Source organism: Scardinius erythrophthalmus (genome assembly GCF_964197995.2).
Source record: "Scardinius erythrophthalmus genome assembly, chromosome: 25".
NCBI classification, from domain to species: Eukaryota; Metazoa; Chordata; class Actinopteri; order Cypriniformes; family Leuciscidae; genus Scardinius; species Scardinius erythrophthalmus.
Window position 1 is genome coordinate 29,733,490 of NC_138245.1, and position 18,611 is coordinate 29,752,100.

General features: G+C 36.4%; 1 protein-coding gene across 1 annotated transcript in view; it reads right to left on the bottom strand.

Annotated features, from left to right (window-relative positions):
• Positions 1-18,611, bottom strand: part of megf6b (multiple EGF-like-domains 6b) — a 64,479-nt gene that overhangs the window by 18,851 nt on the left and 27,017 nt on the right. Inside the window, exons 5-12 of the mRNA XM_081356937.1 lie at positions 14,981-15,103; positions 6,297-6,419; positions 5,126-5,251; positions 2,294-2,416; positions 2,047-2,169; positions 491-628; positions 281-403; positions 55-177 (exon numbers count right to left, since the gene is read on the bottom strand). Of these exons, the coding sequence (XP_081213063.1) occupies positions 55-177; positions 281-403; positions 491-628; positions 2,047-2,169; positions 2,294-2,416; positions 5,126-5,251; positions 6,297-6,419; positions 14,981-15,103 (1,002 nt within the window). The remainder of the gene's footprint in view (positions 1-54; positions 178-280; positions 404-490; positions 629-2,046; positions 2,170-2,293; positions 2,417-5,125; positions 5,252-6,296; positions 6,420-14,980; positions 15,104-18,611) is intronic.

Here is an 18,611-nt window from a genome sequence, read left to right on the forward strand (position 1 = left end):
TATATTTTTTAAATGATGAAAAGAAACCCAGTTCGTGACAGACTGAAAACTCACATATACAGGAGCGTCGGTCTTCATCGAGGCGATACCCGCGTCTACAGAAGCACTGGAAGGAGCCGGCGTTATTCTGACACGTGTGATCACATCCTCCGTTAGCAGCCAAACACTCATCGATATCTGTGATCAGACCATTCACTCAACATATTTCTGATATTTACACACTTTACACACTGTCGTTGATATTTGTAAGGTGAAATCTCTGTATGTTTGAGTGTCATACCGTCACAGCTGCATCCATCCGCGTTCAGGCGATATCCGGCTGTACAGTAACACTCATAACCTCCAGCATAGTTTGTGCAGTCGTGCTCACAACACGAGCTGCCGTCTGCGCACTCGTTTATATCTGACAGACAGAACACACACCTTTACCTTACAAGATCACCATGCTTGTGCAGTAAAACAGGTAATGGCCAGATCTAGTTTGCTGTACCGATGCAGGTCTTGCGGTCGTCGGCCAGATGATAGCCTTGGTTACAGCTGCACACGGGTCCAGTGGTTGAATGTTCACAGTGATCAGAACAACCACCGTTACGATGCTCACAGCTGTTGATGATCTCCATCTCAATACCTAAGGGACAAAAACAGACCGAAATTCAGGCAGACATGTTTAAAAGCGTGTTTAATTAATATATATATATGTGACCCTGGACCACAAAACCAGTCACATGGGTCACAATTTTGACATTGAGATTTATACATCATAAATAAATAAGCTTTCCATTGATGTGTGGTTTGTTAGGATATGACAATATTTGGTCGAGATACAACTATTGTAAATCTGGAATCTGAGGGTGCAAAAAAATCGAAACATTGAGAAAATCTCCTTTAAAGTTGTGCATTTATGATCACGATTGTGCTGCATTCACTCACAAAAATACATGTTTTATATACAGTAGAAAATTTACTAAATATCTTCATGGAACATGATCTTTACTTAATATCCTCATGATTATTGTTGGCTGTTGCCACAGATATACCCGTGCGACTCGTAACTGGTGACGTGATCCAGGGTCACATATATGCTAGTAAATAAATAAATAAACTAGCACATATGTGACCCTGGATCACAAAACCAGTCATAAGTCGCACAGGTATATCTGTGGCAATAGCCAACAATACATTGTATGGGTCAAAATTATCCATTTTTCTTTTATGCCAAAAATTATTAGGATATTAAGTAAAGATCATATTCCATGAAGATATTTAGTAAATTTCCTACTGTAAATATATAAAACATGTATTTCTGTGAGTGAATGTAGCACAATCGTGAACATAAATTAACAACTGTTTAGATTTTTTTGCTCACTCAGATTCCAGATTTATATATATTTTTTTTTACTATCATATATACTAAATATATTATATAAATAAAAAATGAGCATATAAATAGATAAATTAAAATATATAATAGGAATAATTTATTTTTTCTATGCCATATGCATTTCAGAGCCACTGTATTATAAATGTATAATGCAGTATATTTTGTTTTGTCTGTCCCATTACAAATTTATATATTTAGATGAACATCTACATTACATACATAAATATACTGTATAGTTAGCTACAGGAAAATTATATATTTCATACCCATTATATTCTACTGTATTTTACATGTATTATATTCTATTCTGTTCTATTCTATCCGATTACATATGTCATACCTATTCTCTATGCATTTTTGAGCTATTCTATTCTATTCTATTCTATTCTATTCTATTCTATTCTATTCTATTCTATTCTATTCTATTCTATTCATCTATTCTATTCTATTCTATTCATCAAGAGCCAACCACATCTGAAAGAGGCTACAGAGAGAAACAAGTGATTTGATGGACTTTTTCTCATTTTTACCACATATGTGAGATATGTTGTGTGTTGCAATTCTTTATAAGAAAGAATTACATTAAAAAAATGAGAGAGTGAGGCTACAGAGAGAAACAAACGGTTTGATGGAGCTGTTTTCTGACAGGCTCAGGTCACACTCACGATAACACTGCTTGCCATCCACACCCAGCTCATAGGCAGCGGGACAAACACACATGAAAGATCCTCTAGTGTTCCGGCATCCATGAGCACAGTCCGCCTGGCCCGTCTGGCACTCATCAATGTCTGATGCACAGAAAACACACGCATGATCACTGAGTATGAGGACATGAATGTGCCCAATGCAACAGTAATGTAATATCATCTTTCTGTTCTAGAAGCATGTGACACAAACTCTAATATAAGTTACCTTCACAGGTCTTGGCATCTTCAGCCAGCTGATAACCTGGACGACATTCACAGCGGGCCTGATCTCGATCCCTGAGGCACTCCTGAGAACAGCCACCGTTACGCTCCGCACACGGGTTCTCCACTGAAGACAGGACATGATCGTGTCACAGATAAGACAAAATATATTCAAGGAACATGATCTTTACTTAATATCCTAATGATTTTTGCCATAAAAGAAAAATGGATAATTTTGACCCATACAATGCATTGTTGGCTATTGCCACAAATATACCCGTGCGACTCGAGACTGGTTTTGTGATCCAGGGTCACATATAAGCGAGTAAATAAATAAACTAGCACATATTATATATATATATATATATATATATATATATATATATATATATATATATATATATATATATTTTTTTTTTTTTTTACTATCATATATACTCAATATATTATATAAATGAAAAATGAGCATATAAATATTCAGAAATATAAAATTGTATAATCCAGACAGTTATCAGGCTGTTGGGTCTAAGTGGGTGAAATCATGTTTCACCCTAAAATCAAAAAAGACTAATTATGGCAAGACACAATAGGGTAACAAATTAACTAATAGATTTAACTAATACTTTAGTTAGATTTAAGAAATGCACACATTTTTTGCATTACAAGTTTTGTAAAAATATTATGTTTAAATATGCAAATGAGGTAATATCTAATTAAATATGCATGCATTTATAAATTTGCATAAATCCAAGCACAAAAATCTGAACACTGGATAAAGCCAGGTTCAAAATTATTGTTTCATTTTGTTGACATACTGTATTAGAGATACAGATTTTCACCAAGAGGATTTTTAGACATCCCTCCATATCTCCAAAAATACATTTTCACCAGTTTTTTTTAGGAATAAAATGTTGTACAAAAATAAGACGAATGTTATGTTACATGAACAAACCTCTCTGTAAAATAAAAAAAAAGGAATAGAAGTGTAATGTTTGGTGTATGTAAGCACTGCTTAGTCAGTGTGGGAGAAAACAAAATCATCATATTGAGAAAACGGCCTTTAAAGGTATTTTAATATAATTGAAATGATGCAATAAAATAAACACTTAAAAGTGAATTTTTGATGTTTACACAAGTCTGAAACTACACATTATAAAAAGCCAAAAAGCATCAAATCTCAATTGACCCGTGGTTTTGCCTTAAAAAAAATGATATTTGGCATAAATATAGAGTACATATATATTTTTTTCCATTGTGCCATTATTTTAAAGACAATTAAACACAATTCTCCTTGTTGTAGCAGCAAGACAATGCAAAGTATATATTATTTACATTGCATTTTAATAAGTATTTCTACATTATGGTAGCAGGACTTATTTGTTGTACTGTCTTTAAGTTATGCTGATTTAAATAAAGAACACGAGAGAATGATTTTAGTGAGAATATGAGAAGAAAATATGACTTGAATTGTCATACAAAATGATCATTAATTATTTGCGGTGAAATGTGAGGTGTTTTGTGAAATCATCTATCGTGTGTGTGCATCCAGCTGCTCTGACTAGCTCTCACACACTCGGTGTGTTTAACTTGCAGTGAAACGATCTGTCCACAGCCAACAATTACACTTTTACAGAAACAGAATGGCAGAAATTATTCTGCAATCACGATCCTTCATCAGAGCAAGACTTCAGATGTGTTCAACTTCAGATGACCTCAGAGACGGGGTGAGAACGAGACACAAAGACATGTCCATGCTGAAGTCACCAGTTTGTGATATTATGTCATCCAGTGAATCAAAGGGCAACTTCATCCCAAAGACCAAAATCATATTTTCCCTAAATCTCCTTGAGCAGTTCTTGTGATTCTTTGGGAACTTCAAAGGATGAGAGCGCTTGGCTTCAAATACATTTGAGCAATAAAACATTGAAAAGGTTGTGTTAAATGACCTGCACAGTTACACCTCCGGTTAATTCTCTGTCGTTAAGACACTGATCTGTATTTTCAGGCATCCGGGAATACACGTTTTTTAAACGGCGTTTAACAAAAGCTTCAACCTTACAGCCAACAGCTCCACTGTGACCTGTCAATCAAACTTCAGAGAGAAGACACATTCATATCCGATCGCTTAAAACTACTAAAACAAACTCTTGTCATCATTTATATTGATATAAACCTTACTTTCTTCATGTAGAATGTCAAAAGGATAAAAATTCCTGGTTCATAAAAGCAATTTTTGCGCTTCTTCTCATATGATAACTTGGTTCTCGGCAAAACTTCTTTAAACAAAAAAGTTGTTTAAAGCACAAAAATCCATCCAATTCTATTAATGGGGTTTGGCATCAATGATGTTAAGCTTGAAGCATTATTTGTGAGTAACAACTTTAAATTTGGTCATTTAAAGCTATAGCATGGCTTCCCAAAACTTGCAATAGAATTTTGTTACTACTTTTGTGGTGTTTTTGGAGCTTCACATCACAACCCCTAGTCACTATATTCTTGTTACATATAAAGAGATGCATTACTTTAACTTCTACTTTTGAGTTCCACAGGAAAACAAAAACACATGGGTTTTGAACATGACAAATAAATGCGTTTTAAAAGGAATACACATCTTATTATTTCTTCTTTTTTTTGTTCTAAAATAACAAAATAGCATAGACTAAACACAAAATGGCACATTTTCATGATGCATTTGATTGTAAAATATTCAGTCAGTCTTTGCATTTCACTTTGGCTTAAATCCCAGTGTCAACAAGAGCTGTAAAACTGTGGTAAATGTGTCTTCAGGGTCAGAAATCTGCAATGCTCATGGGAAAGTCCAACATCAGTGACTCACATTTGCAGTGTTTGCCGTCCTCGTGGAGTCTGTGACCGGGTCGACAGCGGCACTGGAGACGACCCGCCGACTGCTGGACGCAGAGATGCTCACAGCCACCGTTCCTCACACTGCAGGAGTGGACGGCTGAAAACACACACACACACACACACACACAGGTGGAGATGCTTTGAGAAGGGTTGATATTGTTCAACATGAAGATCAAACTAGTCATAATAAAGCAGACTCTTCTGTAAGTGTGTCGTGTCCTGTCAGCATGACTCTCTCAGTCCCAGATTCGACTCTGAACTCAAACTACATTAATGACTGAACCGACTGAAGCATGAATGAAGGAGTCACTCTCTATAAGCACACATACAGCAGATCATAGTGCATGATCATATTCACTGCTTCCTTCCTCTGTCCTCTGATTATCTGTCTTTCTTTCTCTCTTTTGTGTCTTTAGAGGAGGACTACACTGTAAAATACATTATGTCAGTATCAGGTAAATTAAAATGTTTTCTCACATGGTAACATCTAAATGAACTAGTTATATTCAAGTTAATGAAATTATTTAAAGGAAAAATTCACAGACATTTTTTTTTTTAAATCTGATGTCATTTACCCTCATGATGTTTATTTAAAATATTTATACAATAGACAGACTGACAGACAGACCATAGATATAAAGACAGACAGACAGACAGACAGACAGACAAAATAGGTTTCATTTCATGTGTGTGTGTGTGTGTGTGTGTGTGTGTGTGTTTGTGTGGTTTGTGTGTGTGTGTGTGTGTGTGTGTGTGTGTGTGTGTGTGTGTGTGTGTGTGTGTGTGTGTGTGTGTGTGTGTGTGTGTGTGTGTGTGTGTGTGTGTGTTTGTGTGTGTGTGTGTGTGTGTGTGTGTGTGTGTGTGTGTGTTTGTGTGTGTGTGTGTGTGTGTGTGTGTTTGTGTGTTTGTGTGTGTGTGTGTGTGTGTGTGTGTGTGTGTGTGTGTGTGTGTGTGTGTGTGTGTTTGTGTGTTTGTGTGTGTGTGTGTGTGTGTGTGTGTGTGTGTGTGTGTGTGTGTGTGTGTGTGTGTGTGTGTGTGTGTGTGTGTGTGTGTGTGTTTGTGTGTGTGTGTGTGTGTGTGTGTGTGTGTGTGTGTGTTTGTGTGTGTGTGTGTGTGTGTGTGTGTGTGTGTGTGTGTGTTACCGATGCAGGTGCGTCCGTCCACATGCAGTCGAGATCCAGCGTTACACTGGCAGTGATACGAACCCCTGGTGTTCACACACACGTGCTGACAGCCTCCGTTATGCACCTGGCATTCGTCCACATCTGCCGGCAACACATAAAACACACAGTTCAATATTGTGTTATGAAACATTCATCAGTTCAGGTCAGTTCTGGTACCAGTACATCTTTAATCCACCGCGAATCTATGCACACAATAATGTTGGTCCAAATTCAAAACGGAAAAAACGTCTGATATCATGAGAAAATAAATATCCAAACTCCTTTTCTACAAACTCAAGCTGTCAGATTACAAACAAACAAACAGAAGTGGCCATTTGTTTAAAATGCTTGTCATGAAGATTTAGAACAAACTACAAAAAAGAGAAAACAAGTCCATTCACGGTTCACTGAACTGTAGGTTCTCAAACAGTTTTTACGCTGCCCACAGAGATCAGAGCTAATAGAGTCACGGCCTGTTGAGAAACACACTGTTACTGCTCTGAGATCAGCTTTCAGACAGACACGCTTCACTGACACAGCTACCAGTGTCTTTCCCATGGCGCTTGACTTCATCAGTGTAAACGCATTTAAGTTGCAAGGGAAATTGGTCATATGTGTGTGTGTATTTTTTCCCCCCAATAAATCAGTTCAAAAGAAATAAAAGCATATTAAATTGTATTAATTGTATTTAATGCAAATTTATCTGTTGACATCCGAATTGTAAAAGTACTATATTTACATACAAATAATTTTATATTCAATATACTGTATAAATATTTATAATAAAGCTACTCATAATTGAAAGTAATTGTGTGCGTGCGTGTGTGTGTGTGTGTGTGGGGGGGGGGGTCCTGGTAAACACATTATGGGGATAAACACTACCCCAAAAAGATAGCAATATCCGAAATCTTTGTCCTTGTGGAGAACTTTTTTGGTCCCCATGTGGAAAACTGTTCATAAATCACACTAAGTGATGTTTTTAAAAATTGTAAAAATGCAGAAAGTTTTCTGTGACGAGTAGGTTTAGTGTAAGGGGAGAGAATATACAGTTTGTACAGTATAAATATCATTATGTCTATGAAAAGTCCCATGAAACATGAAAACTCAACGTGTGTGTGTGTGTGTGTGTGTGTGTGTGTGTGTGTGTGTGTGTGTGTGTGTGTGTGTGTGTGTGTGTGTGTGTGTGTGTGTGTGTGTGTGTGTGTGTGTGTGTGTGTGTGTGTTCTGAGAAATTACAGTTTCTTTGAAGTTTCCCAACTCTGTAAGTCACAGCTCAGAACAGTTCTAGAAATACATTTTTATGTTAACTTTTTGCTGCTTGATTTACAGTAAACAAACATGAAATGCAAACACAACCAGTGGACGTTTGTTGATTTTACCATAAAGTGGATTTATCTGAGCATCAAGGCGAGTGCGGAGCAGATTGGCAGGCGCTCCTGAGGGTGTCCTCTCCTGCTAAGAGGAAAAATCCTAAAAATTCACAACGGTCTAGATCCATATGATTCCACAGCGGGTCTCTTTAGCGTGTACACTGCTTTCTCTGCAAACAAAACCTGAGAGACGCCGCCAACACAAGCGCCGCCGACTCCAAAAAGAACAACTGAGATTCGTGTTAGAGTGACCTTTGACCTCTAATAAACTAATGAGCAGCTTTATGTTACTGTCACCTCATGACATCACCGCAGGAGATGTTTTCATTGGCCAGTTTTCCATTAATAGCTGCAATCCCGTAATATAGCCAAATGCAGTATACACTTTTCCTTTATAAAGATTCATGTGCGAGTTTAATCTAAATCAGGGTTGGGCAGTTCTCCTCTAGTTGAAGTTTGACTAAAGAAGTTCTCTAAACCTGGTAACAATCTATTGATACACTTCACCAGCTGAGCTCAATTTTGACTCTCATGGCACTATGGGAAAGCTGGCACTTAACTCATCTGGTAATGGGAACCAGCCGGTTGTTCACCTACATAAAATCTTAATTACCGACTGAGACGCCAGGAGGCCAAAATAATCACAGGCTTCCAGCAAAGCATGAAGATGTTTGTTTTGTGCTGCAAATATATAAAAATAGGCCAAATAATAATAATAATTGCATTGTGACATTATTTTAAAGACAATTAAGCACATTTTCTCACATTTATTTTGAGTAAATATACATCTAGATGGTATTTCTCATACTGACGTTAATTTGATTTGAATAAAAACTGTATATTTATGGATAAACCATACATAAATGAAAACCATACATATTTTGAGTTTGAGATAGAGCTGCACGATTCTGGATAAATTGAGAACTTTTTTATTTAAAACAGAGATCACGATTCTTCCGTGCTTCTGAATAGACAACTAAACAACTAACATGTAATTTACTAGAGGCTCTGGCAAAATGTTAATTGCTTAAGTCATTCATTTGAATTAATTATTTAAAAAAAAGGTTTAAAAAATATTCAATGACTCACTCATAAATACTTCACTTCATTACTGGATGAATCAGCGTTTGTAAACAAATATCTTGAATGAATGATACAATGACAAAAACATTTGTTTAACGGTCTCTTGTCGCCACCTACTGGTGTGACGATGTAATGATACAATCATCATTTGAAGCATCAAGTTTCTTTCAAAAGCTGATTTGCTCTATTTTGATCTCTACCGTAGACATCAGTTTATATCAAAACTAAATCCCAGTACTTGTGATAATTTGAATTATTGTAAGACAGAAATAATGATACTGTGTGGTTGAAAAGCTGTTTCATCCCTAAACATCCCTCTAGTTTGACACATTTACATTTCTGCATTTGGCAGACGCTTTTATCCAAAGCATCTTGCATTGCATTTTCAAGGTACACATTTACATTCTTATCAGTTCTTGCTTTCCCCGGGAATCGAGCCCATGACCTTGGCGTTGCAAGCGCCAACGAGCTACAGGAAAGAGAAAGTTGCGATCTCTTCTGAAACTCTAGGAGAGACATGCAAAAGTCTCCATTCGCTCTCCCTGCTTCTTTCAAACAATTAAATTGCGATATTCTTTCCAATGGTAAGAACTTCAAACGAACCTCGAACTGATTGAACTTCTCGAACAGTCTCTTTTTTTGATATTTAATTTCCCACTGATGTGGCATCTTTCAGCAAATCACCCCAGATTCTGGTTATAATAACAGCCTGGAAAGCACATCTGATGTTGCCAATAGCCTTTGCCGTAGCCAAAACACAATATTCACCAATTTGTCTGATTACTTCAGCCCACTTAGCTCCAATATCTGGCTTGGCTCTTGAGAGGTTAGTTCTGGTTCATCTGTCACCGGGATCAGGGTAACCCACACGCAGAAGTAATACTGGAAGTATGCGTGCTGATTGTGAGCCACTGATTCATGCGTGTGCCAGAAAAGAGTCTCCAGCCAGAAAAGCTGGCAGACTAGCACTCGCTTTCCATCTACGCTGCTGTTTGGTTTGGGTTTTAGTTAAATGACCAAGAAATGTTTCCCCACATTGGTGAAAGCATTTGGTTTGGCTTGTATTGAATATGTTGGAAGACTTTAACAGTGTTTATAGATGTACCTCGAGGCTCGCTGAGTCAGAGGAGGAAGTTCCCGACTGTGTTGTGTCTCTAAAACACTGGTGACAGATGAACTCACACTGTAAACAACATATTCTAGTGTAATGACGACTTTGTAAGACTGTAACATTTTATAATTACCGCGGTCTGCAAATCAGTTTAGCGATAAAACACTGATAAAAAAAAAAGATTCTGTGGTGAAGTCAATTTTACAAAATACCTGAATAAGTTAGTTCAGGCAATAATTTAAAAAACAAAGTAAATATTATTTTAATACTCTATTTAAACTTGTGGAAATTAAAGCATTACTATCAACATTATAAAATGAAGTACTCAACTTCCTGATAGTGGTATTCCCATCATGCACTGGGGCATGAATAATTACTAAGGCTGCGTTTTCACTGTTTTCCAGCTGTATTTACACTGCTTTTGTTGTTAGGTTTAGTAACTTGTGACATCGGGAGTTCGTTTTCAACTCAAAATGACACATTCACACTCTCAAATGATCCAACGAATGTTGCCGTTATTGTGTATTAAGTATTGTGTTCAGGCATGTACTGCGTTACTTATATTTAAAAGCTGGCTTAATTCAGTGTTATATTGTAATATTAAACCAAGCATTGCAAAGTAAACTTTAACTAGAAATTACTCAACAACCTTTAACTGGCCAAGTTACGCATTTTCTTTGTTCATTTTACTTAACTAAGTTAAGTAGATTTGATTAAATTTACTTAAAAATCTGCATACAAAAACTTGTTTTGTTAATGTTGACGATAATTAAAACAAAAAAATCTGAAGAAAAAAAATCTAGATAATTAAAAAAAATATTTCTTGGCAACTATTTTAAGTAAAATAAGTTTAAGTTGAAGAATTAAAATTACTCAAACTAATCTAAAAAATTATTATCTAAGAAATTAAAAAATATATAAATATTTCTAGACGTTTAGGACAACCTTTTCCATTATATTTCTTACGATGAAGATCCCTCTGCAACTTTAAATGGACCAATAAATGTTCTCACCTGGTATCTGGTATCCCATAATGAATCGGTTGTATCCATGGAAACAGTGTGGCCTATGGCAGTGTCTCAAATTATGCCAGTTGCCAGAATAATAGGCCACATCAACCGGATGAAAATGAATGCAAATGAGACAAAGCATGATCCAGCCTGTCATGATTTACTAGATATTTAATCATAAATATCTGACTGGAAAAGCAGGAGATGTCTCATGAACGTTCAAGCCGTCTGAGAGGGAAGGACTGAAACACAAGGATTTATTCCCTCCTTCCCTGTGAAATACCTCTCTCTCACTCTCTCTCTCTCTCTCTCCTCCTTTACACTGTCTGCATCTCTTACTCATGTAATTCACATCCTTTTTTTTTTACAAAGTTTTTTGGACTGGCATATACTGTCCTCATTTTGTCTACCATAAAGGTCCTTGCACACTGAATCTGAAATTCTCCGTAGCAACGAATACGAAAAACGCAGAAAATCGAACCCGATCCGAATAGTTTTTTGACGGACGAAAGTTTCGGAGGCAGTGTGTAAGCGTGATTGACATAACGTGAGGTCGTATTTATTTTTTAACGTGTGAAAATTTCGGACGCGAATTTCAGACTCAGTGTGCAAGAGCCTTAAAGGGGCAGTAAGTAAGAATTACTCCCATCTAGTGGTGAATTTGTATTTTGCAATCAAACTAATTTTGCTCTCCAGCGCCTCGCGTTTTCAAATGCGCGTTGCATCTACGGTAAGCGATATGTACCAAAAAGCTTTGACAGGATGTCTTCTAATAGCACCTCGTCGAGTTTTCCTTCTGGTGAACTGGTTTGTTATTTCAAACAAACTACAACTTGACACAACGAACAAACGAATGTTACAGTTTTGAACAAACAAAACTTACAACCTTGTTTATAGGACCATCTCTACTTTACTCAATAGCTGCTATTCATCAAAGAGCCTGTTTAACTTTTAACTATGTTCTACTGTCTATATCAGTGTTTCCCAAACTTTTTTCAGTCAAGGCGCCCTTTGAAATTTAAAAAAAATGTGTGGCACCCTACACAAGTGTTGTCACGATACTACTTTGATACTATACTTTGAAATGTGCTGTTTTTTTTTTTATTATTATTATTTTTGATGTGCACAAATAAATGACAGGTAGGCTACCATAAGATTTTCTTCTTCCTGTTCCTTTTTTTTTCTTCGTTCATGCATGTTACAAATGAATGAATGAATTAAACATTTTTAATTTTATATAATATATAATTTTGTTATAATTGCACAAGATAGCTTGTTTTTACTATATTTTATGTAGCCTAATAATTTCACAGTAAATCTCCAAATTAATGTAGAAACATCATAAAGACAGTATATTTCAAATAATTGTTTAATGGCATCTTTTTATGAATGAAGTGTTATTTGATTCTGATGTCACTGCTGCACTGTCACATGTGGATCCCACAAGCGTCCCATTTTCTCACAACTCTTAACGTTCATTTAAGACTTTATTTAACTAATTTAAGACTGCTCTCATGAGGATACTCAAAGCGAAAGCTCGAAAGAGAAGTCGAGTCTGGCGTGCGTCGTGTCAGCATCACAGACAGCGCATTCTCTTTTGTATTTTCTCGCTTGCATGGTTAGAAGCATTTGCATGAAGAAGAACGTGATTATATAATGTAACGCTAGCCAAAGGATGACAGAAAAAAATGCTGCTTTAATTGCGTTAAATATTTTTAACGTGTTAAATTGAAAAATATTAATCGCACGCGTTGCGTTGACAGCAGCACAACCGATGTGAATACGCGGCAAGACGGACGTTGTGACAATTCGTGTATTTGACTGTAAGCGCATCAATGAAAAATAGGCAGCTTTATGTGGACGCACTGGGAATGAGGCACGGGAATAAAATCACATGCAAGCGCAACCTCCGCAATTCAACGCCAAAAACTTATGATTTGCATTTGTATTATAAATTTGTGCGCATTATTTGTTGTTAGAGACTTCCGACGATCCGAGATTGATGGTAAAGATTTGTTTTTGTTTTTTACACAGTTTCCCGCTGGGAAACGCTGGTCTATATAGGCTAATAAAAAAACAAAAAGCCTGTAATTAAGACCTTAACCTTGACTTACCTGTCGAGAAGAAAGCAGGCAACTTCAGCGTCTCTTTTGAAAGCTTTCTCCTGCATTAGCTATCCCGACATTATAGCTAATAACCCTTGTTTTTGTAATCTCCGATCACGTTTCCTTTTACGGTCTTATTGTGGAGTTTTTCGACTAAGAGGACTCGTTATCCTTTGACTTAACCGTGCAGTGCAGCCTTTTAAACTTGCCGGGGCAGTGACAAAAGCGCCTCTCACTGCTCTGCTCCGTTTCTGCTGGTTTCAGTCACTTGACGCGGGCTCTGAACGAAAACGCGTTGTGGAAACGCGTTGGCCTAGTACTTTTTGTCCCTCTCTGCTATTATAGTTTTTCAAGATGGCGGAACTACATGGAAGCCTCCGTGGACCTACCCGTCCCATGTATATAAAGATAATAAATTCTTCGTTTACGAGGATAAGTCAGATCATTGGCAGAGGTATTTGGACACCATTGAGGACATATTTATGAATAAAAATATTGATTTTAGATAATAAAATACCTAAAAAGTTACTTATTGTCCCTTTAAGGTTATATATAAGGATTATGATGTCCGGCTTGATTCTGATTGGTCAATCTGTGTATTCTGTGGTCCAATATTTTCCTGATCATCCTGTTCCTTTACATAATTCAAATGAGCAAATTACAGTATCATCTGAACACATAAACAATGTGTTGTCATATAAACCTGCGCATGAAGCGTGCAGTGTTCATATCAAACCGAATTCTGGCATTCAAATACATATCAAATATGTGAAGCAGGAATTGGTTTAATATGAAAGAGTTATAAGATCTAAACCATCTGTAGGATGAATACAATTTATATCTGAAACATCAGAAAGATGAATAAATCTCTAAATGGCATGTTTCAGGTGTGGATATGAAGAACCAGAAAGACAGAAAGAGAAACTGTCTCCTGAGGTCAAACACATTACAGTTAAACACACACACACACACACACACACACACACACACACACTAAGGGTTAAAGTTTGACCAAATTCCAGTGTATTTGGTGACTTTCAGAGCCACGTGATTTAACCAGTGATTAGACTGTGGCATAAAATAACAGAATAAAATAATGCAGAATAAATAAAGACATATTCTGTTTTATCTATCCATCCATCCATCCAACCAGTCAAAATGGCATAAGTTAAAGTCATAATGACAACTCTCAGCTATTTTTTTAGTTCATCTCTTCTGCTACATGTGTTACATGTTAAACTGCTGTGTTCATGGGAATTGGTGTAGTTTAAGCAAATGCAATCAGCCACTGTGCTATAGTGTCATTTTGCGGAATCCCTTTAAGGACGGGCTTTTCCCAAATCACGGAAGTGATCTCGACGTCTGGGTTAGCAGTAGCATTAGCCATCAGGCAAGTGTTATTTAAATAAATTCCTGATGTATTTACAAACTTTCCAATGTCTTATGATTTATCGTTCCTCGTTTTATGAGTACAGAACCTATTTGTACTACTGTAGAAGTTTGGTCCATTCTGGGCATTATTAGTGGGGTAATTTACTAGATACAACCTTGGATCCATTAGCGCCGGGGGGGGTGGGGGGGGTGGGGGGTGCAGTGTTTGGCTCGAGGTCATGGTGCAAAGGACCCTAGGTTGAAATCACTCCAAACCATCCCTTTAAAGTTTCAGACGTAAGGTTTCGGATCTGATTAAATGCACACAGTTAAATGAACATGAACAAAAAAAAAAAATTCTGGAAAATCTGACAGTGGACATAATGTCCAATAAACCAAGTTTTGCAATGATCAACAAAGAGGGTCTCTGTACTTTGCACATCTGTCTCTTCAAACGTTTAATAACTCAATTGGAATTCCAATATTCTGAATTTCCAAGCTGGAAATAGAGTTTGACTCTAAAGCTGGAATGACAAGAACCTTTAGATAAAGCAGCTTTGCTGGAACAGCATGAATGGCACAGAGAAACCGAGAGAGAACAGACGGGACTCACCCTGGCAGGTCTTGCCGTCCTCCTTGAGCTCGTGACCGGCGGGACACTTACAGTAGAAGCTGCCGATAGTGTTACAGCACAGAGCTTCACACCCTCCATTGGTCTCTTCACACTCGTTCACATCTGACAGAGGGAGAGAACAAACACACATTACAGTCTGAAATACAGATGCAGATCCATCACAGATTTGGACAATCGTCTCCATGTGTTTCCAGATGTTTACAAATTGGAGACATATGAATGCATTCGTAAAGACCAGTTATGAAACTTCCCCTCTATGCAACTAAATCAAGCATTTGCAAAAAAAAAAAAAAAAAAAAAAATGTTGCATGCTGTCTTCAAAAAATGTACAAATCTAGAATTATTTGTACTAATAGTACCAACCTTTTTATATAGGGGCCAGATGCATAAGAAACTCTCAAACTCACTGCAAAGGTGATCTAAGGTCTCAACAAGCGCTTGTGGAAATTCATTGCCAAACTAAAACATAATATCTTGTTTCCATGCACAGTTTTCCATCTCAAAAACAACCTTACATAGTCGGAATAAATCATGTAAATCATGTGTTTAATTAAAGACACATTTAGGCGTTCTTCACTATAACTGAATTTGACAATAATTTTTTTTGATTGTTTAGTTGAAGCTCCTGAAAACTGAGTTTTCATTGGAAAGTGCTCATGAGAAAGTTGTCACTTTGGCCATTTTTCAGTTTCCATATCTTTTAACTTTATGAGCATATTGATGCTTGTAATGTCAGATGGTTTGATGCACTTTGGGTATGAGAAAATACAAGTATTATACAAGTATTAAAGACAAAGATTCTCCTTCAAAATGTGGTCCAAAAAAAGTAGTAAGAGCAGAAAGTGCTTTCTCTCCATGTTCAATAAAACCGCTTCTTTTTTCCAGTGGACACAAATTATCTCAATGGGATGGTGAGGGATGTTCGGCATTCAATTGGCACACTCACTGACCTCAAACCACAGAAGTTTATCAAAAAAGCAGAACAAAATTAAACTGCTGAAGAATTGTGTCCTTCAACAACCTCACAGCGAGAGGTTTTACCATTCATTCAGGATTCAGCACAGATGTTTAACAACCTCCCATCACACATCCAGCTCTCACACACTCATACACATGGAGATATTTATGAGAAAATTGGTTTGTCGGTTTCCCAAAACATTATTTCAATAAAACCCTCGCCACAACAAATTGGCCCCTGAAGAGCCGAGCGATGTGTGCAGGAGGAGGGAATTAAACATAATGAATGAGTGAATGGGATTCCTGCCGGACGTGATCACACCATTACACATGTGCACAACACAACAGTCAAATCTGCTCAATATGTTATAGTTTGATGTGCAAAGGTAGAAGTACGATTCACAATGGAAGTTAATGCATTATGGAAATAAAGACTAGGCTATGGCCCAAACCACACCTCTTATGAAACCTCGTACCTCCAAAAACTCAACTTTTCAGGAAATAGAAAAACCATATTTAAAAAAAATTATAATAATTAAACACCTTGTGGTCTTGGTTGATACTGTGGCTTATATGTGGTCAGACATTTGACAACATTTTACTGAAATCAAGCTGAATTTTGGTGAATTCCGGACATACATGTGACAGTTTGAGGATCCAATGAAGTTACTCGGTTTAGTCACATGCTCTTTTAAAAATACTTTTCATTTGTTAGATATTTGCAAAATCCACAGACAGACGTAAAGGGTGACCAATAGTAATGATTTACGAAAGAAAATAAAAAATGACCAAAAATGGAGATACGAGGTTTCCACCCAACAGTCATGAAATGCTTTATGCATCAGTTAACAATGAAAAAAAAAATATATATATATATATTTTACATCACTCACCATTAGAAATAAACTACTGAAAAAAATTGTATTGTTAGTTTAAAATGCTAATTACTAAACTTAATGATTAGTAATGAGAATAAAACACATTATTGCATTTTTAAAAAATTACTTTTTCTTTGCATTTTTCATCTTTTCTAGCTTTCTATATAAACCTGGCATTGTATATTAGGAATATTGTTGGCTTTTTGATGAATTGTTTTTCTTCCTGTTTTATTTAAATCACTTTGGATAAATGTGTCTGCAAAAATGCATAAAAATATATGTAAAATATTTTATTATTTTAGTAATATAATTAAACACATTTTTTTAAATTAATATGAACTTAATTGATCATTTTAATGTAAAATTTAGAAATGAACATTAACCAATAAATAAGAGTTGTTAATCGTTTATGTAACTATTTCATTAACTAATGGCTAATGTCTACAACCAATATTGTAAAATGTTAAAGCTTCAGCTGTCAATCCTGCAAAACATAAATTATGTCCGATACTTTCCATTATATACGACCATGAGAATAAAATGAGTGACAGATCAGTAGTTCATAACGTCAACCTTCTCATATATTCATCAACTTCCAGACTGGAACATCAACAAGGAAATGGAGACGAACAACATTCCTTCACTGAGAGGTCATGACCCCTTTCATGACCCGAGGTCGACCTGCCACAGACCTGCAGGGAGACGCGGGTTTGAAGGGTGTGACCGGCGGTGTGCGGGGTCAGTGAGGTCAGGGGTCAGGGGCAGAGCCGGATTAACGCAAAGGCAAACTAGGCACGTGCCTAGGGCCCGATTGGCGGGATGGGGCCCAGACAGAGGGACAAAAAAAAAAAAAAAAAGTACAAATGTCCTATCTACAATTTATTTCAATATTTATTAATTCACTAAAAATAGTGACGATGTTTATCTTAACCATAGACTGTTACATTACTGCAGTTAAACCAATTAATGTGTGCCGGCTTCTGAAAGTATGTGTAACGAACGCATCCATCAGATGCTGCGAGGCTAAAGCCTAATAAGCACACAAAGAAGCACAGCTAATAATGCAGGTGTGAGAGTTGTCGTCATCTATTTTGGAGTGATTGCAATGTATTCTAAATATAAACTTGTACTGTAGATCAGCGTCATTTCTGGAAAAATCATTCACCGCTTTACTACAAGTTTAAAAGAGCGCGAGCGTCATTAACGTGCCCAGACGCGACGCTTTGAATTTGCGCGTACAATGAATAACATCGCGTCGGGAGCTGACTAGTAAAAAAGCTACAAAATTAAAAGACAAGACGTCTGTATTCTAAGTTAAAAAGCCAACACACTACAACATTTTTAAATGTTTCAAATAGTCTAAAGGATCTCATATCTATGGGTCTATCTTCTAAATTCTGCTGATGATTAGATTCCTGACATTACGCCAATAATTTCACTTTATATATTTTTTTCTGCTCAGTAGCGATCGTGTCTTTCTCTTCCACTTGATTTGTGTATAGCATATTTAAGGTAGCAATGCAATATAAAAGCACTTATGCTCATCTACTGAAGTGGGATTCTGGAACTGTGAATAAATTGAATAAAACAGCAAAATAACAACAACAACAATAACATCTTCATTAAACAAAAAAGAGATTACCGTAGATAAAGTTTGATTAATATGTACAGTACCGGTAAAAGTCTGGACCCATTACTATTTTTAATGTTTTTGAAAGAAGTTTATTATTATGCTCTACAAGCCTGCATTTATTTGATCAAAAATACAGAAGAAA